At 56.1% G+C, this 14687-nt stretch overlaps 1 protein-coding gene across 10 annotated transcripts in view; it reads right to left on the bottom strand.

Annotated features, from left to right (window-relative positions):
• Positions 1 to 321: 321 nt before the first annotated feature.
• The window catches only part of ZNF609 (zinc finger protein 609), a 71533-nt gene continuing 57167 nt past the window's right edge, over positions 322 to 14687 (bottom strand). For 5 of the 10 annotated variants that reach the window (XM_071754495.1, XM_071754493.1, XM_071754494.1 and 2 more), the window contains 7 exons: positions 7530 to 7617; positions 4806 to 7158; positions 4131 to 4497; positions 3781 to 3956; positions 3009 to 3225; positions 2755 to 2824; positions 322 to 2576 (listed from right to left, as the gene is read on the bottom strand). In XM_071754495.1, coding sequence (XP_071610596.1) covers positions 2570 to 2576; positions 2755 to 2824; positions 3009 to 3225; positions 3781 to 3956; positions 4131 to 4497; positions 4806 to 7158; positions 7530 to 7617 — 3278 coding nt within the window. In that variant the 3' untranslated portion in view covers positions 322 to 2569. Of the gene's footprint in view, positions 2577 to 2600; positions 2825 to 3008; positions 3226 to 3780; positions 3957 to 4130; positions 4498 to 4805; positions 7159 to 7529; positions 7618 to 14687 lie in introns of those variants that run through there. The other 5 variants (XM_071754500.1, XM_071754501.1, XM_071754498.1 and 2 more) reach the window with 3 other exon arrangements.

Here is a 14687-nt window from a genome sequence, read left to right as displayed (position 1 = left end):
ATAGGGCCTTGCTGATGGCCCAGGGGTGGAGCATGGGGGGGGAGGGCGGGGCGTGTCTGACTGGATCTACACAGCTGAGCTTGGCTGCAGCAGCCCCAGGTGGAGCCGTGGGTGCTGGGGGCCATCCCACCACAGCCTCAGTGGCTGTGGACCAGTCAAGCTTAGCATCAGGAGCTGTACATCTGCTTAATCCCTCTGAGATGTCCCAGAGATAGGGACATTCTCTCTCCACCCCCTCCCCCCAAAAAATGATTGGGCACAGCATTTGGGGATAAAGGACCAGCATTCAGGGGAGCAGGAAGAAAAAGCCACCCTCACAGGTTTGTGATTGTCTCTTAAAAAGATTTATTCTCTCTCCTTGCCCAAATGTACAAAGGCAAGAAGAGTACAGTTTGTATATATATATATTTATATATATATATATATAAAAAACAAGGAACTTGGTAATAATGTACACTTTACAGAAGGGCAGAATCAGGAAGACTGAAATGAAACCCAACACAGCAACGCCAATGGAAACAAGAGCTATAAACACCAAGGGTTTGACGCCCTGGCCAGCCGCTGGCCAGGCCCGGTGGGCAGGGGGACCCCAGGGGCAGGGGAGCGGCACTGCCGCGGGGGGCCGGGGTGCCAGCCCCGCTGGCAGGAACTGACCAGGAGAACCCAAAAAACGTCAAACCTCAAACCTATTCTGCTTAAACCATTGTTTCTTTTAACATCTAAAGGGAGACAACTGATACCAAACTGGGAAGGTGTGGAGCAGCCCCTCCTGGACCTCCTTTGACACCTGACAAAACCAGCAGCACCCACACCCCAACCTGCCCAGCCCCTCTCCTCCACACCCTTGGGAGCCACAGGTGGGCCTGGCTGTGCTGGGAGCCACACTCTGCCAGGCCAGCCCAGGCTGGAGGCAGGAGCAGCTGGTGGGACACTCCTCCCTGGGTAGGATGTGGGGCTCCCCCCACCACCCCCACACTGGCGGTTCCCAGCCCAGCAGCTGCAGGTGGCTCTGAAACAGGTTCAGGGAGTCAAGCTGCATCACCATCCCTATCCCCGAGGGGCCTGCCGGGCCATGCTGCCCTCTCTCCTTGCAAAGACAATGAAGAAAAATGAGTTGCCCGATGAGAGCAGGTTAGGGCCACCGCACTGCCGGCACCCGGACCAGAGTCAAGATCAGCCAGCACCTCCTTTCCAACTGGGGAAAGCGGGATGGGGGAACCAGGGAAAGAAAACAAAACCCAAAACAACAGCTTTCAAACAATTGCTTTTTACAGTATGTACAGAGCCCAGTGGGCAGAGCATCCCGGTACAGGGCCCCACGGGGCCAGGTGTGACGCGGACACACACAGACACAACCGAGACCGATGGCCCCCATGTGCCCCCAGGCTGGGCAGTGGGGAGCAAGCCGGGGGCATCCCGGCTGCCACGGAGCCGAGGTAGAGCATCGGCCTGGGGAGAGCCACGCTGGGGCTGGGGAAGCAGAGGACCAGAAAGCCCCTGTCCTGGGGCACTGGGGAGCAGCCAAGAGTGGGGACTGGTAACCCCCAGGGCCTGGTGCCCTGAGCCCAGGCACAAGGCTGGAGCAGGGACCAGCACAACCCCAAGTGCCTCTGGCAGAGCCCAAGTGTGCTGTTCCTTGCTGGGCTCTGCCTGGGAAAACCACTTTAAGAGCAGGTGGATGCCATGGAGAGCCACAGCCCTCACCCCACAGGCCCGGGCAGGATGCACTCCCCGGGGGTTTGGGGAGCACTCCCCAGGGCTGGAGGGCAGAGGAAAGGTCTGAGGTCTGCAGAATCACAAAACCAACTTGAAAGCCATAAGCAGGAGCTTCAGGCACATCCAGACCCTGCAAGGCACTGGGGGGAGCCCTGGCAGCCCCCAGCTCCCCTGACTCACTTCTCTGGCCATTAGCCACATGCCCGTGGCTCCTGCCCAGGCAGGCAGAGAGCAGCAGGTGCTGTGGGGAACAGGATCGGCAGTGGGAGCCCCACATGCAGCATGTCCCCACATGCAGCTCCATAGCTGCCTCCAGCCAGGCTGACACCCATCCCTCAGCACCCTTGACACCCACCTGGGCTCTGTGTGAGCCAGCCCTTCCCATCCCGAGACTGCAACTCCATGGGGAGCTCATCCCCGCCCTTCCAGCCCCAGTGAGGAGCAGCCAGGAGGCAGCACCCCCTGTCTGTCCCCAGTCCCATGGGCACTCCAACCCCTTCATGAAGCAGCAGCTCGCAGACACGCGGCAGGGTCCCAAATTCATCAAGAAACCTCAGTGCTTCAGTTTCCTCTTCATATGCACCAGGCAGGCGAGTCACCTCCGTCCAAAGCGCTGGTGCCCAGGAGAATAAATATTTCCGCAGGTACCAGCTTGGCCACGTGCCAAAAGGGAGGGAGTAGAGGGGGGACCAATGTGTGTCCAAGGGCAGGGGAGAAGACAAGAGTCTGCCTCATCATGGCAGGAACGTCAAGCAGAACAATTAACACCATTCAACTGATGTCTAACGGAGTCTCCAGCGCGTCCCCATGTGAGCCAGTCACATGTCTTGTACAGCCCAGGCGTCCCAGTGTGTCACGTCCTGCCACGGCCCAAAGTCAAGTCAGCCCCACAAGCCCCGGGGCGACAGGTGAACCCCAACCCCTCAGAGGCATCCCCTGCATCCCCATCCCGGCCACCTCTGCCCCAGCCCGGTTGCCTGCAGGTGAAGCAGGGAGGCCGTGCCGGTGCGGCGGGAGCAGAGCCCTTACCATTCTCACCTCCGGGTTGGTGGGTACAGGGAGGGAGCAGAGCCTTGCTGGCTGGCGACAATGGCTGTGGAGGAGAGACCTGCGGAGGAAAAGTGGAGTCAGGAACTGGCAACTGCATTGGGGGAGACAGGAAACGGCAGATTTCATCAAACCAAAGCTTGCTGCAAGGGCTCAGACTCCATAAAGGCAGTTCCAGCTCCTTTCTGGCTCCACCAAGCCGTGCCCACTGCCCGCCCAGACTGGGGGTGAGGTTGGGCTCTCACCTGTTGCATAGGGCAGGTTGTACTGCGCTGGCAGCAGCGAGTACCCAAGGTGGTGGTGGTGGTGATGTGTTGAGAGCAGGCGCTGAGATGGTGAGGTGCGGGGTCGGTCGCTGCTCCTCTCGCCCCCGCTGGTTCCTCCAACGCTGCTACAGCTGCCGCTGCCTCCCACAACCCCACAGCCACTGCGGTCCCGCTCCTGAGATGTCTTTTCACTTATCTGGAGAGGAGAAAACAGAGGTGTGCTCAAGAATGCTACATCAGACTCACACTGGGCACTTGGGGCTACACTGCTGGGACAATATTCCTCCTCCCTTTGTTCCCCATGACCCTGCTGGGAGACAACAGGATGGCTGGTGACCAGCCCAAAAGAAGTGGTGAGGTTGCAGGTTCTGTTTGGGGCAGCTGTTGCCTCACCATGTCAAAACTTCATCTCCCAGCTCAGTCAAGGAGGATATAGTGGCTCTCTGCTGCCATGGCATGGAGACCGCTGCTGTATCCCACCCACTCCAGGGCTGAGGCCAAGTGCCACTCCGTCACTTCAGGGCCTGGAGGAGTCCCAGTGCTTCTCTGGGCCAGCCTTGCCCACAGGTTTGGCTTATCCATCCCAAAGGCATTCTGCCATGGGATTACTCCACAGCTCAAACTCCTACAGCAATCGCAATGGCAAAAAAACACGGTACGCAGAGTCCCTCCAGGATGGTTACAGGATCCAGGGATCACCCTGAAGCTCCCATACAGAGCTGGGCAAAGCCAGTGCTCTCCTGAGCCTCACCGTGGGTGATTTGCTCTTGTAGTGGCTGGCGTGCTGCTGCAGAATGTCCAGGGCCTTTGACTCTGAGCTGGATTTACAGCTCACGCTGGGGCTGGCTCGAGACTTGTCACTGTCATCACTGCTGGAGGCTTTGCTCCCATACGGGGAGAAGGAATAGCTGGAGGGTAGGTATGATCCTGGGGGTGGAAAAGAGAGGCCAGTCAGGGCTTAAGTCATCTCTGGGTGACAAAGCAGGAGCATGAGGCTCCACATATGTGTCTCCAGGCATGAGATGTCCCACAGCCACTCCCTGCTGCAGGAGCAGGGACAGCCTGAGAAGAGATGTCCCTGAGACAACCCTGGTGCCCTACCTGGGTAGTTCTGCATCATGACGGTGGGCATGGCCCGGTAGCTGGGGTGGTTGGGGTCGTACGACTGGCTGTAGGAGTAGCCGTGCATGTAAGGGATGTAGGACTGGTGCTGTGTGAGGGGTGAAGACACAGGGACATGGACACTGGGTCTGGGGTCCTTCCCCACCATGCGAGCCTCCTCAGTGGGGGTCAGTTTGCATTCAGAGCTGGTGCTCTCCTTCCCATCCTCCTTGGATGAGGCTTCTTTGCTTCGATTTCTTTCTTCCTTCAACTTTCGCTCCCTCTCCTCTTTCCACCGCTCATCCTCCGTCTTGATGTCCGAGTACTTTGCCGGGTACACGTAGGTCCACATTCGGGGCTCAGCTTCCTGCAAGAACCCACCAACCATCAGAGCAGCCACCTCCTCCCAGCCCCGCCTTCCCCAGAACCAAGCTGGACTTGGAGACCAACGAACCCCGTTCCCCATCCCTGTACTCTCTCTGGCCAATCTGTGGCCTCCCAGCCCCATTCTTTTGCTGGCCCCAAGGGAACCTCCCGGGGTCCTATCACAAGCAGAGGACAACACATGTTCTCTGCTGCGATGGACCCAGCAAACCCCTGCAGTGAAGCCACGGTGAGGGGCTTCCTCCAGGAGAAAGCCCCCCACCGGGCTGGCGGGCAGCGGGCAGGCATTACCTGTCTGTACCAGAGCAGAGGGTCCACCTCCGCTTGCCGGCCACACTCGGAGCCAGCCTTCGTCTCGGCGGTCTCCTTCCCGAGGTGGCTGGCCTCGCTCAGCTTTACCTTGAGCCCCTCGGCGACCTGGCTGCCGGACAGCTTGGACGAATCCTCCAGCTTGGGGATGATGACGGATTTGGCCATATCGGGACCTCCCTGCTCCTTGGCCTTGCTCAGTCCCGACTTGACGAGGTCTGTGAGGCTCGGGGCCTTGGTGAGCGTCGGGGGCATGGGCGGCTTTTGCTTCCACTCCTCTTTGAGTGCTGCCTCCCTTTCCTTCAAGCCCAGCTCCGCTTTCTTCTCCAGCCCTCGCTGCTGCTGCTGCTCCAGACTCTGCCGCTGCTTCTGCTGCTCCTCATACTGCTGGCGGTAGGCAGGGTTGGTGCTCAGCAGGTGAGCGTGGTAGCCCTGCTCGTTGTAGCCATAGGGGGGCACATAGGCGTACTGGTTGTAGTAGAGAGACTGCATGTACATGTTAGGACGCTGCTGGATGACGGAGGGCTGCTGGCCGGAGCCGCCGAGCTCTGCCTTCTTCTCCTCGCAGCCCTCGCTCTTCACCTTCACCTCCGGGTTCTCCTGCTCCTCATCCTTCTTCAGCTTCAAGGCCTGCGTCTCGGCTGCAGTCTGGCTGCTCGGGTTCAAGGGCCCTGGGCTTGCCTGGGGGTAGCCAGGGGAATAGTATGTTTCAAAACCTTGGTAATAGGGAGACTCTTTGCTCTGTGGTTGTGGGGGGAAAAGAGCTTTTTTGGCACCTTCCTTGACCAGCTGCTCTGGGTCCTTGGCCTTCACACTCTCCAGCTTGCCCTCCCCATCCTCCCCAGCATCAGAGATGTCTGAGTAGGCTGGGCTGTTTGTCTTCACTGAGCTCGCCTCTGCCCCGTTCTGGGTGACAACGTGCAGTGGGGTCATGGGTTGGGTGGGGTTGTTGTTCTCCAGTCTGCTGGTACCACCGATGGAGGGGCTCGGGGCGTTGTCAGTGAAGCTGTAGATTTTATCTGCCTCGGCCTTGATGCTGGCCAGTCGGCTCTGGTGAGGGTCAGATGAGCCATTCAGCAGCCCCTCGCCTTTCGTCCCCAGGTCACTGGATTCCCCCCGGAAAGGGCTCTTGCCTTCCTCTGCTCTGCAAGCTTTGCCAGGAGTCAGTGGGTTTTCTACTTCTTTAGGCTCCTTCTTCTTCTTGTCCTTCTTTTTCTTCTCCTTGGAAGGGGTGAGGGCAGGGTTGACTGTGAAGGGCTCTCCCATCACTGTAGGCTTGGGCTGGATAGGTTTGAGCTGAGGGCTGTTGGGCATGGTCTGGACCACTGTGGTGGCGAGGCCCGTGGAGGAACCAGGGCTGGCTGTGGTGAGGGTGGCTGTCTGGAAGGTGTAAATGGGCTGGGGGGGGATGGCTGGTGCAATGGGCCTGGCTGACTTCAAGCTTTTGGAAGGGATCTTCTCTGGCTTAGCACCGGATGCCTTCTTTGACTTGTCTTTATCAATGCATCGCTTCTCTAGAGAGTCAAAGCCATCGTTACTTGTCTCATCAGCCACTGAGGGACCATCCTCAGAGCCGTCATTGGACAGGGCACCTGGGTCAGTGTCTCCTTCCCCACCCAGCTTCTTCTTGCAGGGGACCTTGGCGCTGAACTTGCTGGATGGGGAGGGACTGTGGGGCTCCATCAAGCGCACCTTGGGGGTGGCAGAGCGTGCCGGTGACAGTGAGCCCTTCTGAGTACTGGCAGCACCATTGCAGCTCCCAATGTCTGCGTGCAGGGAGGGTTCCTCACCATACTCGCTGTCCACGTCTGCCTCCAGCTTGCTGTCATCGTCTGTGTGTGCGTGGGCCTGGTGGTACTTCAACCCATTGATGTGCTTGTACTTCTTGTTACAGTTTGGGTGGGGACAGTCGATGAGGATGGGAGAAGGGCAGTTCCTGTCCAGGACAGCCGGCTCCACCTTGACTGTGGTGGGGGGCACAGCCGCTGAGCCCATCGAGTTTGTGCGGATCCGTTTGCTGCCCTTGGAGTCCTCTGAGCTGGAGTTCAGCTCCATGTCAGAGAGGGGTTTGCTCTTCCGCTTGGTGACAGAAGAGGGACTGGCCTTCACGTCCTCTGCCGTGCCACCGGGAGGGGTGCGGTGGTCCGAGGAGTTCTGGCTTCCCCGGCGCCCTTTGCTGTTGGCTCCTGCCCGTGTCTTGCTGCTGTTGCTGCTCCCTTTGCTCTCGGAGGCAGCGGCTGCCTCACTGACGGGCGTGTTGCTGTTGGGACGCACGCGTTTGCCCCTGCCCCGACCGTTGCGCATCTCCAGGTCGCTGGTGGGAGAGTCACAGAACCTGCAGGGAGGAGGACAAGGAGATTTAACAGAGACTTCTGTTTTGCTTCACCATAGACACCTGAGACTTCTGTGATGCTACACCATCTCCACCACATGGTGGGGACCTCCTTCCTCCCCTCGCTGGCAATCCTGCAGCCTCGTCCCCTCCACTGACCAGTAAAGAGAAACCAGAGAGGTCCGTGGCAAATGCTCAACCATCTCCAGCCACCAGGATGAGGGAATCTGTGACCGTGGGGACAAAGAGCCAGAAGAGCAAGCTTGGTTGGGCAAGGATGAGATCCTGATCCTCACAGGGCCAGGGCAGAGTGTTCTGGGTGTCACAGGGTGGCCAGGCTTTCCCTCTGTGCCTGGACCCTGCCACCCACTTACCGGGGAGGTGCCCAGTCGTGCTGTGTGCAGTCCAGCAGTGTCCCCACGTATGTCTTGTTCCTCCAAGTGACGTTGACCACCAGCATACCTGTAAGATGAGAGGAGAGGGTCAGAGGGTGCCAGGCATGATCCTTCCCTGGGCATTGGGATGGAGGGATCTACCCCTCAAAAGAGGGAGGAGGAAGAGCTCAGCTCTAGGGATGGGGAAGGCAAGACCTGGTGCTAGAGGGGCACCAAGATGGGACTTCGAGACTCTTGGGCTCCTCCCCTCTGTGGGGATGCACAGATCTGGCATACACCCAACCTCTCCCCCTTGAGCCCCCAGAACTATTCCCTGTTCTTGTGGGGATGCTAAGCCCCCAAAGTGCTGCATGGCTTGGGAGCACTGAAGATCCACGCTGGCTGCATGTATGCTTGGATAGGGAAGGGTAGGGAAGGCCATCTCTGGGGAGTGAGTGCTGTGACCCCCGGGGTGAGATGCTGACAGATCCCAGCAAGGCCGCAGGCCCCAACACAGAGCTGCAGCCCCTCATGCACAGCCATGAACCCCAGAGCCCTCTGGGAAGAGCTATCACCACCACTAGGTGGCAAGCTGAGCTCAGCATCCCTGCCCTGCTGACCATTTCTGGCAGGAAAGGCCAACCATGGGGGAACAACCTTCCTCATGACCCCCGTTTAACTTTGCTCCCTGGAGAACCATCCACAGGGTCAGACCTCCTCCCATCATGGAGCAAAAGCATCGGGAATTCAGAAAACCTGGGGGCTTCAGCTTTTTCACACCAGTTTAAGAGAAGCAGCTTGGCTCACACCCACACTGAGAACATGGAGCCTTAGCACTACTTGGAGGTTGAGGGGTCTTTCACAGCCCACTCTGATGTCTACAGAACTAATCTGACCAGAAATAGAGTCTGTTGAGCTGAGCACATTTATCTGAGCAAGGTAAAACTCAGGATATAAGACACTTGTTTGCAAGGGTTGATGAGCAGGGTGAAACATCCAGGAGATGGATGGAACTGAGGGAGCCCAGAGCAGCTGTGCCTCAAGTATGTTGATAAATCTCAGCCTGTATCCCCCGCTGTGCCATGCCAGCAGACAGCTGCTGACTCTGGAAGGGGTAATATATGGAGCTGAGGTCTGACATGTGGGTCTTCTTTGGAAAATTAAATTCAGGACTTCTCTTTCCCCTCTAGAAAACGTTGGGTGCTGCAGCAGGAAGAGGCAATGGGAAGATAACAGTGCTGATCTACAGCTGAATCATCCAGGTGAGGACGAGTCCTGTCCTTCAAGGATGGTGCTGGAAACCTGCCTCAAAATGGATGTGGCTGGGACATGATGCTAGAGATGAATCAGGGTGGAAACCAGTGGCAAACCCAGCTGCTAGGATTACCCATTTCCACTAAAGGAGAGAACAGTATGCTGATCCCAGGCATCCCAGGAAAAGTCTTCACCCCCATGTCAGGGGCAGACAGAAGCCTGCAACCCCTGGCCTTAAAATCCAGGGAAGCTGCTGGATACATTCCAGCCCAAGCCCAGCATCTCGCCAGAGCACCTCTGCAGGATGCTCTCAGGAGCCTGAGAAGGACCAAGTGCTGCTGAGGGACCTTCAGCTCCAACCCAGACCCCACCCTGGGGATGAGTTTGTCCCTCTTGGCTCCCTCTACTCTCCCTGCTATGCACCAGTTCAATCCCTTTCTGAGGCTGCTAGAAGTGAACTCCATAAGAAGCCACCAGGGGCTCCTGCACATCCCAGGGCTGGTGTATGAGATAAGAAAGGATGTGCTGGCAAATTTTTTTCTTCCCCACCACCACGACTGCAGGAGGTAGACGAAAAATGAAGGAGCGAAGCAAGCCGGCACGCGTCCGTCCCTCCCTTCCCTGGTGGAACATCAACCCTCCAAACACACCAGCCTATATTTAACCTGCTGCAACCAATCATCCCAAATCCCCTCCTAATCCTCCAACAATAACCCAGGACAATTTAAACCCCGGGGATAGATCCTAAGCAGCTTTTTTCACCCACCACATCCCCCTCCCACAGGATGATGAGCAGGAAAGGGGCAGGGCAAGGGCGGGCAGTGAGGAGGCAATGCCCACATCCCCCAGGGTGAAGCTGCTATGGAAAAGGAGGAATCTCACATGGATAACTCCAGCCCTACTTGGTTTATGAGAAAGCAACACCTTGGATGCTATGAAGCCATCAACATCACCCAAATTTGGGTGCAAGCCACTCAGCATCTTGGTCACCCAGTGCTCATGTCACCATGGAGTTGTACCCCAGCAGGAAAAACTGACGGTGCCAGGCTGCTGTCTAGGAAGATGACATAGGAGATTATCCATTTTTACAGGATTAAGGGATGAAAGGAGCTGGGGGATGGAAAAAAAACACTGCCTGGTTCTTGTATGGTGCCTGGTGGCTGTACTCAGCTGATGAGAATGTGGGATGGACAAGGGCAACACTGCATGAAGTCCTCTATCCCTACCAGACCAAGACTTTCTGATAGGTAGCCCCTTCTGGGGCACAGCTCTTCCATGACTGGCACCATGGGCACCACGAGCCATCACATCGGTGGGAAATGTGTCTGCCCTTTGCAGAGATGAATTCCCCAAATCCAACCAAGAACACACCCAAACCCTGCTGAGAAATGAGGGTGCCAGTTGACATGGTGAGCAGGGATGGTCTCAGACCCATGCATAGCCAGTTCATCACATATGATGCTGCTGAGCCACCTTCAGCAAGAACAGGTCCCCAAGTCCCCAGTCCCCAAGTGCTTGGAGGACCATCCTAAGGCTGGTGGGGAGCAAGGAGATGTTGTCTCTCTAACTGGAGAGGACAGCTGCTGAGAGCTCTGCTAGATTTCCCCTTATTCTGGGGTAAAGGGGACCTCAGCAAGGCAATGGGGCAATAGCCAGTGGCATTTCCCTACCTGAGGACAGGTAAGTTGGCCTGCAGGTCCATGAACCAGCTCAGATTGAGGGTACTGGCTGTGTGTGTCAAAGTTTTGGTAGAGAGGGGCTTTCTGTGAGAAGACATCAGAAGCTGCCCCCATGGCAAACAGAGGCAGTTCCTGCCAGCTGCAAGACAGACCCACTGCTGGTCAAGGCCAAGCCAGTCAGAGAGGATCTTTCCACTCATTCACGGGGGGATGCATGTTTGTATGGCGGGTGACTGCCCCTGGCCATTGAATCTCCTGCTTTCCAAGGGCTACAAGAGGGGCCTCGGATGCTGGAGCATGAAAAAAGCAGCAGGAAAACCTTTAGCTTGGGTCCCTCCAAGAGAGAAGGGGCAGCAAGGGTGTGTTTGTGGCTCCAGATGACCAAAGTGTCTGTGGGAAGTGGCACCACTTGTCACTGACCCCACAGAGGATGGTGGAGCACTCTGAAGTCCCAAAGACCCCCCCCATAGGCAGGACAATCTTGGCACATCCCTTTTTTAAAACACCCCCAGGGGCCAATAGCAACCAGAGCCCCAACTGAAGGCCACAGGTGATGGTGAGGCCACACATTCAACATGCAAAACCATCACATTTGAGGTCAGGCTTTCTCACAGTTATGGTAAAACCTTCCAGTCTTTGGCCTCACCCTCCAAACATTCCCCATCCTCTCTCAACTTATTGCATCTCTCTCCTGCTCTGAGTGTGAATGCCTTCACGTTGCCATCTGCAAACCCCAAGGATGCACATGCTCTGCCATACCCCCAGGAGACGCTTGCAAACACCTGGAGTGCCCAAAGTTCTACTGCTGGGCTGAGGCAGCCAAGAGCTAAAAGGCAACTGCTTCCAGCAGAGCTGGAAGAGGGGGTGCAGATGGAGTCTGCTGCCATTTTCCTGGTGCTGCTCCACTGTGATGTTGGTTACTCGGAGGGTTTGCATGTCAGACACCAGCCTGTCCTGCCTGCAAATGGCCGCAGGCACCAGACTCCTCACTGCAAGCACAGGCAAAGAGGTGACATGCTCCAAGCTTGGTGACACCAGCTCCACCATGGGGGACAGAGGCGAGCCAGAAGCTAAGGAAACAGCAAATGGAGTGATGCTCTCCCATATAATTCCATTAGTTAATAAGCTCCTGCAGATCCAAACCGCATCGCATGGAATGAGGGGGAACTGCCAAGCCAGCTGCTCCCACCAAAAGTGTTTCATACAACAAATTCCCAGCACAAGATGAACTTGGTGAACAGACAGTACCATGGCAGAGCAGGCCTGACCGGTGCCTGCCACTAGCAAGACCAAACCTCATCACAACACCGACCTGGAGTGGCAGTGGGGAAGACAGACCACAAGCCTGGCACCAGATGTTTCCTGGTGGGAGCCCACCAGGACACCTTTGGTGGCTATCACAGGAGGCTTTCTAGCTGGGGAAGAAGGCAAAGAGATGTTTGAGTCAGGAGGATTGTCATGGGGCTCCTCAGAGCTTCATGCTCCCAGCTCAGCTGAGTCAGCTCCAGCTCCACCATCTGGGGTTGCTCCAGTATTGCTAGATTTTGGCTTTGGGAGCCTTTCTCCATGATTTTGCAGCCCCAGGGAAAAGCCAAAAGCTGTTTCCTACAAAAAGGGAGTACTGGTTGAAGAGCCACATTGCCTTCCTCTACCCAGCCCTGCAGGAAGGGAAGTTTTGCAACTGCCCGAGTCCAAACAGTCTTCTGCCAGCATGCAGAGAGTAACATGGATTCCCTCAGCTTCACCATCTGCTTTACCACATCTCTTCCACTCATCAGCCTGGTGGGAGCAGGAGGGATCCAAACACCAGGATCCATCAGCCCTGTGAGGGTAAGGGCCCATCCCACTGCTCCAGTTGCCCTGGGGTCTTTCCAAGCAGGACAGTGAGGCTGCAGCACCATGAGAAGCTGAGGGAGAGATAGAACCCTCTTGGTGAAGGCACTGGGATCCCTCTAGAGATCTTGGGGATGTCTCCAGCCACACAGGCAGGCTCGTTGGTGCTGAAGCATCTCAACTGGATTTATAGACACGCCTTTGACACAGGCAGGAAACAGGAATGGCTTCACCCTGACCTTTCACTCAAGGACAAGAAATGTCTCTACAACAGTGGCCAACATGTGCAAAAGACCAGAAGCAACCAAAAGCAGCAGTTGGATTTGTCCTCTGCAGGGCTGGCTGCAAACATCATTGATCCCAACAGTGGCAACCAAGCAGCAGCCGGTGGAAAGGGATCTTCACATGAGTTCACTGAATTACTGCAGACTAAAAATAGCTGTGTGCAGGGAGCTGGAGGGTGCCTTGCAGGCATGCTCTGAAGCGGTGGCTGTGGAAGAAAGGGGTAATGTGGATGGACAGGCAGACAGGCCACAGAGCTTCACGGTGGGGTGAGGAGCAGGAGGAAAGGGAGGATAACCAGAAACCACCCAGACACCACTTGCTCTCAACCAGGATTGCAGGGGGAGGATGTCTTTGTGCTCTCTGCCTCAGGGATGCTCCCTTTGCCTCTCCTGGCACAACCACTTAAGACTCTTTTGCCCATCACAAGCCTCTTCTCCTGATTTCTATCCAAAACCCCTACAAAGTCCAAGCTCCCACTGGTTTCACTGCTGGCCACAGGATCACCAGCAGTCCTGCGATCTGCAGCAACTCTGCAGCTCCAGGGCTTTGGGGCTGAGGGAAATCCCATCAGAACGTCAACCTGATGGAGATGGAGAGAATGGGGGGATTATCATCCAGCCTCAAAAGCAGAGGGTGCTGATGCTCCTCTGCACTGCTGCATGTCCCAACACTAAGCCCAGCTGTGCCTCATTTTCTGTAGCTGAAGGCATCACACCTTTTTTTCTAAAGCAAGTGGGCCCTTTGCAGACACCAAGGGAGCAGTGCCAGTACATGGGTAGCTCAGCTTCCTGTTTTCTCCAAGAAGATCCCCCAGCCCAGGGGTGTGCACAGCAGGGTCTGTGAACGCTCCTGCTTTGTGCTTCCTTGTCCCCACCTGCAAACCCAGCTCAAAGAAGAGGTACTTTGGGCCTAATTTTACAGCAGGTGGCTCCCTCCTACCTTGCAGCACCAGAAAAAAAACCTTTTAGCTCTTGGCTGCCTCAGCCCAGATGAGTTTGTCCATACTGCAGACAGTGGAGAAGGCAGGAGTGCAAGATAGCTGGAGGTCCCCACACCAAACAATCATGTCCCAGCCTCCCTCAGCAGTCCATGTGCTCTTCCCAGATAGCTCAGGTCATGAAGCTTTTCCTAGCAGGAACACTTTCAGCGTTCACCACCTCCACACTGGAAGCCAACGCAGCACTCACTCTGGCACCAGCTTCCCAGCAGGGAGAGACAAAAGGCAAACTGGGCCCACCCCTGTCTTCCCAAAGCATGGGGGAAGAAGGGATGCCCTGGGAGCAGCTCAAGGGAACACAGGTTCAGCTTTCACTTCAGGTAACAGTAAAGCTGCAGGAAAGAAGAACCAGGAAATTAAAGCCAACAGTTCATACCCCACGTGCAATGGTGATGGAAGAGCAGAAACAAATGTCCAAGAGGAGCTCTTGGTCATCCAGCCAAGGTCAACCATCAGTTGACTTGTCCTTTCTCACCTCTAAACTTCTGGGCTCAGTTTCTGCTTCCAGACCCCAGCTGAAGCCAGGCATAAATGTAAGGAGCTCACCCCAAGCATCCCAAAGCAGAAAGCTCCAGCATCCCACTGAGGGAAGGCCAGGTTCCAGGGCTCACTATGGTCTGCTGAGCCACCCATTCATCCCTGCATTACTTGGCAGAGCCCCAAAAGCAACGAAAACCCAACAGAATAGATCTGGGAAAGCAAACCAAGCTGTGCACAGATGAGACAGGCTCCAGTGGGAAAAAAAAAGCTCTGAATGGCTTGGCAAGAGAGACAAGAGCCTGATCTCCCACTGCGTTGATTTTGAAAGCTCTGATGGTTTTTTTAATCCAGCAGGAGATTTCTGCTGCCTCTCAGGGTTTGAGTGGTTTTATGACAGACCTGTGGGTTGCCAAGCAGAAATGAAGTCAACCCAGTTGAGTTCTCTCGCAGGCTGGCATGGCCTTTCCTCTGGCACCTCCAGAAAGAGTGAGCTCTTGAAGCAAGACAGAGCAATGGCAGCTCACATTTTTGCCCACTGTTTGGGTAAGGGGATAAGGCAACGTGTTGGGCTGACACAAACTTTGGCCTCTTACTCACTTTACTGGACAGATTTGCTGCTCCCACACAGCT

The sequence above is a fragment of the Heliangelus exortis genome, chromosome 11 (genome assembly GCF_036169615.1).
Source record: "Heliangelus exortis chromosome 11, bHelExo1.hap1, whole genome shotgun sequence".
NCBI classification, from domain to species: Eukaryota; Metazoa; Chordata; class Aves; order Apodiformes; family Trochilidae; genus Heliangelus; species Heliangelus exortis.
This window is presented reverse-complemented; position numbering and strand designations above follow the sequence as displayed.